The 7293-nt window shown below is 49.8% G+C and overlaps 1 protein-coding gene across 2 annotated transcripts in view; it reads right to left on the bottom strand.

Annotated features, from left to right (window-relative positions):
* Positions 1-1318: 1318 nt before the first annotated feature.
* Positions 1319-7293, bottom strand: part of PTPN1 (protein tyrosine phosphatase non-receptor type 1) — a 78132-nt gene continuing 72157 nt past the window's right edge. For both annotated transcript variants that reach the window (XM_002747667.6, XM_035298916.3), the window contains 4 exons: positions 7066-7227; positions 6487-6710; positions 4580-4775; positions 1319-3373 (listed from right to left, as the gene is read on the bottom strand). In XM_002747667.6, the coding sequence (XP_002747713.1) occupies positions 3350-3373; positions 4580-4775; positions 6487-6710; positions 7066-7227 (606 nt within the window). In that variant the 3' untranslated portion in view covers positions 1319-3349. The remainder of the gene's footprint in view (positions 3374-4579; positions 4776-6486; positions 6711-7065; positions 7228-7293) is intronic.

Here is a 7293-nt window from a genome sequence, read left to right as displayed (position 1 = left end):
GAGTAGACAGTGGTTATTTCCACAAATACCTCTGGGGGAAACAAACATTTCCCCAAATGCCAATGGGGGGGGTCACTCCTGTGGTCTCATGGGGCACTGTGAGGACACTTGAAGGAGGGGCCTCAGGCAGCAGCTCTGGTAAACGTCATCCCTGGGCTTCTCCACATGCTGGTGAAGGCTCCAGGTGTGCTCACCCCATATGGGCATTCTGCAGCATGGCCTTCGCCCTTTTGCCCATCTGATTTGTCAGTCCCCCTTCTCTTTTCTGAAGCATCAGCAGTACTAGCCTAGAGCAGGGGTCCCCAACCCCCAGTCCACACACCTGGTACTGGTGCAAGGCCTGTTAGGAACTGGGCTGCAGGGCAGGAGGTGAGCGGTGAAGTGAGCATTATTACCTGAGCTCCGCCTCCTGTTAGATCAGCTGCAGCATTAGGTTCTCATAAGAGCGTGAACCCTATAGTGAACTGTGAGATCCAGGTTTTGTGCTCCTTATGAGAATCTCATACCTGATGACCTGAGGTGGATCCCAAAACCATCCCCCACCACCCTCAGGTCTGTGGAAAAACACTTCCATGGAGCCGGTCCCTGGTGCCATAAAGGTTGGGGACCGTGGCCCTGGAGCAACCTCCTTCTTGAAAGCTTAGATGACCTTTTTCATACCCGAAACGGTAGGAGCCACACTGACATCTGCAGCCCCAGGCCCCTGTGGAGCCACGTGACCACAGCCTATCCTGTTGCTGGTCTCGGGAGCCTGGCCATGCAGTCAGGTTTGAAACAGCTGAGGAATCTTGGAGGGTACCGGGGAACTCTGTACTTTTTGCAACATTTTGCAAATCCCAAATTACTTCAAAACGAAAAGTTTAAGTTTCTGGGGAATTTACACTGTTTAATTTTGTACACAAATGAAAGACTATCTTATTTCTAAGTCAATTCTATATCAAATAGACTTTATGTACTGAGATGCGTTAACCATTGTCTCTTATAGGCAATTGGGTAATGGACAGAGTTTTGAGACTACAACTTAAAACTGTTCTTCAAACACCACTGATGATAAGTTTGTGAAATTATGCCAAGTGGGGGTTTTGGAAGGAAACGCGCTGAAGCCTAAGGTGGTCAATCAGCTCCCAGTCAGGAAAGCATTCCAGCCCGAGGGCGCTGTCCACGCCAGACGCTGAGGTTAATTCTGGGAAGTGGAAAACTCTAACCCCAGTTGACAACATCTGTTTCACATCAGCAGGGATGGAAAGAAACAGAAGTCACTCGTCCAGGCTTAGGTCTATTAAGCAAAGCAAAGAAAATGGGAAGCACCCCAAATTCATGTTCTTTAGAAAAAAATTTTATTGTTGCAGCTAAAAGGCAAACCCATCGTGAATACGGCAAGTTGGAAAACTGTACAGTCTGACAGTTCTGTGAGGTCACAGAAGACCCTGAGACATGCCCCCCGCCCACCTGGTCATGCAGCCACGTATCCACACACACCTGGAAAGGTATTATACCAAAACATCTCACTTTTTTTTTTGTTTTTATTTTTGTAAAAATGGTTTATTCCACGGCCATTGTAAAAAATAATGACCTGATGAGTAAATATTGGCTTAAGGCATATAGCAGAGCAGCTCGCTACCTCTCTAACATACGAGTAACAGGGTGGAGAGCCCCAGCCGCTCTCCAGGGTAGGCGGTTAACCAGTACGTCCATTTTGAAATGCTACTATATATACACACCCAAACTACTACATACATATACAGGACTTAAAAACAACAAGCCCAGCTCAGAATGCTGACAGCCTGGCACCTCAGCCTTATCCGCACCTCACCACAGCTCTGCGGGGCGACGCCTCGAGTGTTACCACCACATTTCTCTGTACTGGCTTCTACCATGAGAAAGGCAAAATGTGAAAATGCTGGCAAGAGAGTAGCTCCGGAGCTACAGCTGCCGTGTTTTTCTTGTTAAAAAGCCACTTAATGTGGAGGTCTTAAGTTCCTTTTGCAGGAAGAGTTGTGAGCACCAGCGGGCCCCCACAGGGTTCGAGGGTGGGGCAGACGCGCCTCTCTCAGCAAGGTGAACCAAGACAGAGATGGCGGCAGGCTGCCTAAGGGACTGTCACCCAGGCTGTTTAAGAAGTGTGGTTTCCAGCAGTTGCCTCTCTTCCAAATCACAGTCTGCTCAAGTAGAGTGCTGACTTGGAATAGTGGAGGCTGATCCCAAAGGTGGGGTGGGGGTGTCCCTGCTTGCCTCAATCATGTCCAGAGCGTGAGGTGTGAATATGGCTTCCATACCCTTGGAATGTCTGAGTTACAGCGAGACCCTGCTGTACCAGGACAGGCCGGGCCTCACCAGGAAGTCACTAGAGTGTCATGCCAGGAATCCGGCAAATGCCTATTCCTGGAAAACTGCACCCTATTGCTGAGTGACAATGACTTCAGCAACAGGCTTAGGAACCACAGCCATGTAATGATCAGGTCATGCACAGGCAGGGTAGACTTGGACATGGGCACATGAGTAAGCAGAGATCCAAGTTTCTCATTTCAAGCACATATTTTTCATCAGGACACAAGAAGACCGTACATGCATTCTAATACACTTGGGGGAGTGGTGATCGAGAACTAGAGCTAGCAGGTAACAGGGAGGAGAATAAGCGGGACTAAGTCATCTCACATCATGTTTCTTATTAAATACCCACGTGTTCATTATATATTATAGCATTGTTCTACCTTCTCACGTTACCCACAATATCACTAAATAACGACTGCTTACAACCGTCCTCCTTCCCAGTACTGGTCTGATGCAGCAGGCCCATGGCAAAGTCTTCCATTCCCAGTACTACCTGAGGATTGATTATTGTACTTTTTGATAAAGCCCTTGATGCAAGGCTGACATCAAAAAATTTTAATACATTATTGGTTCAAGAAAATGCTAGTGCACTATGGACGCCTTTAGGGGAGTTTGTTTAAATAAATATGGAGTGGAGAGTTGCTCCCTGCAGATTCAAGGGGGGCTGTTGGTGTGCCACCCGCTGGGCTGCTCCAGGTGGGAGCCCTGGGGTGGGGGGAGCCCCGAGACTGGTGCGGGCCCCTTCCCTCTGTGCCACAGCATGGTACTCTCCTTCGCTCTCCTCAAAAAATGGCTTGTGGATTTGGTACTCAAAGGGGAAGGGGCAAAAAGTAAAAGGATGAGGGGTGAGACACACATTCAGGGAAGATGGGTTTTAGTGCAGAACCAACGTCCGTCAGGGGCCCGGCTCTCTACGCGGTCCAGTGGCCCTTACCTACCGCGGCATGCCTGCTAGTCGGGCGTGGGCTCTGCGGGCAGAGGCGGACAGTGGGTGGAGGTGGAGTGGAGGAGGGTCAGGCTATGTGTTGCTGTTGAACAGGAACTGGAATGAAATCAAACAGTTCAGATGAGCCCAGACCCGCACCCACAGAGCTGTCGCCTCATGCATGACCCCGGCCATACCCCCCGGCAACTCCAACCTCTGAGGGAGCAAAGGGGGTTTTGGTTTTTCTTTTTACGGTAGCCCCCTCTCCCCAAAAATCACCCCCAAGGAAAAAATTGTTTGCATTTTGCAAAACCATCTGATGTACTCGGCCACCTGGAAAGAGGTAAAATATTTAAAACGATGAAACAGTCTGAGGTCATTTCCATGGCCAGAGCTCTGAGGCTAGTCCTCTCTTCCCCTTACTTAACAGCAACACACATCTACCGTGAGGATTTCTGCTGAAATGGCACTTCTCCCAATGAGGTGGAGCCCGCTCCTCTGAATCAACAGTGGGTTGGCATGCCGATGGCCACCCTGACCCCAAGGCAGAGGCCTGAAGGAAACCCATTTATGGGGATGGGGTGATGAGGGCTGGTATATGAGCAACATGGCTGCCACAGGAGGGACCAATGGAGAAAGGACAATGGAAACCCAGCAGGGACACCCTGAGCAGAAGCAGAGGTGGGTGTTGTTTTCTAGATGGCCTTTTGCTGCTGTTCTTACTGTGGGAAAGCTCGAAGCCCCTGTCCTGGCTCAGTGTGCACACAGCTGAGGGGCCTGAGTGCAATAGCATCCTAACCCTCTTCTCCAAGGGAGTTTACATTCATAAAAGTTTGGGATTCCTTCCCTGGGAAATCAAATATAAATTATATAGCTGATTATATCACCTAAAGGTATGAGAAAGTTTCATAAGTGCCTAGAGTTTTTTTTTCCAGAAATAACAAAAAGCTGCTTTTTATAAAGGTTAAAAACAACAATGTGTTGTAACTCTATTTTTTTTTCAAAAACAAATGAACAGGAAAAAAAAAAAGAGAGAGAGAGAAACAGACATATTTGGCATTTTCTCTACTTACTCCTGAATAGGTTAAGGCCCTGAGATTAGACTCTTATATTCTTGGGACCAGAGGGCTCCTTAAAACCCCAGTGCATCGATCCTTAATTCTCTTGTTAGCCCTTCCACAGTTCCAGACTTTTTAAACCTTTGCTCTGTTTCTTCTGAGACTGGCTCAGATGCGCCACAGAACTGAATCCTACCATCGGGCTAGCGGCCAGTGCTCTCTGCACATGCGCACCTTGCCAGCACGTCTGTCAGTGGAAACATACCCTGTAGCACAGGTACGCGCAGGCCATGAGGACTGTAGCCAAGCACATGTTGACCAGGAAGGGCTTCCAGTGAGTGAGTGCATGGTCCTCCTCCTCCTTGGGCGGTGATGGCTCTCCTTGGGCTGGGAAGGCAGCCTGGGCACCTCGAAGACTTCCCCCCACGACACGACTTCTAACTTCAGTGTCTTGACTCATGCTGAGGAATCAGAGGGGCAGGGATGGGTTACTCACTTGGGAGAAAATGAAAGGCAAGGATGCTGCTACTGTGGCAGGAACTTTAGGAAAAAACAAGCCACGTGAAGACAGAGTAGGCTGATGTTAACCCTGCCAGCCAGCCAGCCCCCTCTGCTTGGAGGGAGGGCCAGGCCAGGGCCCATAGCAGCCTGCAGTCCACTTGTCACCCCTCCCCCAGGTACTTCAGAGAGCAACCACACCCAGGGCAGGGAGCACGGGTGCCTGGGCGAGTGGTCACTGATGATCTAGCTGGAGGCCCCACTGGTGTACACACTATTGTGTGACTTGCTTTCTCATGTGCTGCATTTGCAATGTCTGGTCACATCAGTACACAGCCAGATCTCATTCTTTAGGAGCTACAGGACATCCCAACACGCAGAGAGAACATAATTGATCAGATCGCTGGTTACAGCATTGGCTCGTCTCTAATTTTTCACTACTATCAACAATGCCACAACACACACCTACCTACACATATCTTTACATGCTTGTTTTGAGAATGGCTACAAGGTACATTTCTCCACCTATACAACTGCTGGGTCAGAGTAAGGACATGTCTTAAAACTTCCCTCGAGGCCAGGCGCGGTGGCTCAAGCCTGTAATCCCAGCACTTTGGGAGGCCGAGGAGGGTGGATCACAAGGTCAAGAGATTGAGACCACTCTGGTCAATATGGTGAAACCCCGTCTCTACTAAAAATACAAAAATTAGCTGGGCATGGTGGCGCATGCCTGTAGTCCCAGCTACTCGGGAGGCTGAGGCAGGAGAATTGCCTGAACCCGGGAGGCGGAGGTTGCGGGGAGCTGAGATCTTCCTTGTTTCTTCCTTGACAGGGCAGCCTTTATCCTCCCCAGTCTTATCCTTCACCCACTGGTGGTTTGGAAAGAACTCCCTGCAACAAGAGCGAAACTCCGTCTCCAAAAAAAAAAACAACCAAAAAACAAAAAACTTCCCTCGAAAAAGCAGGGACCAAGGCATGGCCAGCAGTGACATCTCCAGCTGGAACTTTAACCCTACTCGTTCTGCAAGCTTTCCAGGCACGGCCACCTCCTGCAAGCAGCCTTCGCTGACCACCACAGCACACACGCTATTACATCACTGTCCACAGGCCCCCACCAAAATAGGCTTTGGGTCTGCCTCTTTTCCAAAAAGATGGTCTAGAACACAGACCAGGGGACATGGGGACATGTGGACATGTGCTAGTTAACTCAGTGCTCCACACATATCAATAGGTACTCAATAACAGTTGTCAAACTGCAAGGAAGTAAAATGGGAATTTAATCAAGACCACATAAAAAAGGTTACATTCCCCAAAGGACCACTGTGGGGACTGAAAGTACATGATCAAGCTTGGGCATCACGTTTCAGGGCTGGCCGGAAGCCTGGGGGAGGGCACTGTCGGGGGACAGAAAAATGCTACTTGGTGGCACTAAGCCACTCATTCCAACAAGCACCACAAGGTGGCGCTAGAAGCTCGCAGAAGTCGTTCAAGTGCCTCGGCCTCCCGCAGCCAGGACTGGAATGGCTGCAGCCCCCGGCGCCCCGTTCCCCAGGGATCTGGAAACGCTGCCTGCCAACAGGAGGCCTCGTCCACAGGGTTTCAGCACCAGCGTGTGATTCTAGAACAGAAGGTCATTTTCCCTTACCCCAGCAAGCTGGGACCCAATCATATTACCTTTCCATGCTGTAGGGTGTGGCATTTAAGGGGCTTCCTGTTTCTTCCTTGACAGGGCAGGCTTTATCCTCCCCGGTCTCATCCTTCACCCATTGGTGGTTTGGGAAGAACTCCCTGCATTTCCCATTGTGTGGCTCCAGGATTCGTTTCGGTGGCCGGGGAGGTGGTGGGACGTGCTCGGGTGGGGGCTCCACGTCCTCATGGGAAAGCTCCTTCCACTGATCCTTGAAAGAGCAGCAAGAGGAAGTCCTATTAGTGTTGGTGCTCGCTGTTTTGTCAGGAAATCCCTTCACGTGAGCGGAGGTGATGGCTTGGCGAGGGGTTCTCGGCTTCTCAGGCTGCAGCCATATACTGGGAAGATGAAATCTTTTGAAAATAAAATCTCTCCTATCGATGCTCTGTATGTGAGCACTTCAAACGCACAAAGTGGAATGTGGCGAACGTTCTGACAACTCTAGCTATTTTAAACATGAAGGGCAGCTACACCAGATGGCGTTTGAACTGTTAAACTGACAGCCTCCTTCAAGGACAAAAAAGTTAGAACGGTCACACCTGGATTCAAAGAAAAGCAATGCTGACCTGCACGGAAGAGTCTCCCATGATGAATTTGGCCCCTTCAATCACAGCCAGGTAGGAGAAGCGCAGCTGGTCTGCCGTCTGGATCAGCCCCATCCGAAACTTCCTCATTTCTAACAGCACTTTCTTGATATCAACGGAAGAAGGGTCTTTCCTTTTGTCCATCTGAAAGCCAGAGAGGAGACAAGTCAGCCAGGTCCCATTCTCAAGGGCAATGTGACTAACACATTA

Source organism: Callithrix jacchus, chromosome 5, assembly GCF_049354715.1.
Source record: "Callithrix jacchus isolate 240 chromosome 5, calJac240_pri, whole genome shotgun sequence".
NCBI classification, from domain to species: Eukaryota; Metazoa; Chordata; class Mammalia; order Primates; family Cebidae; genus Callithrix; species Callithrix jacchus.
The sequence above is the reverse complement of the archived record's forward strand: the minus strand, read 5'-3'. Positions and strand labels throughout refer to the sequence as shown.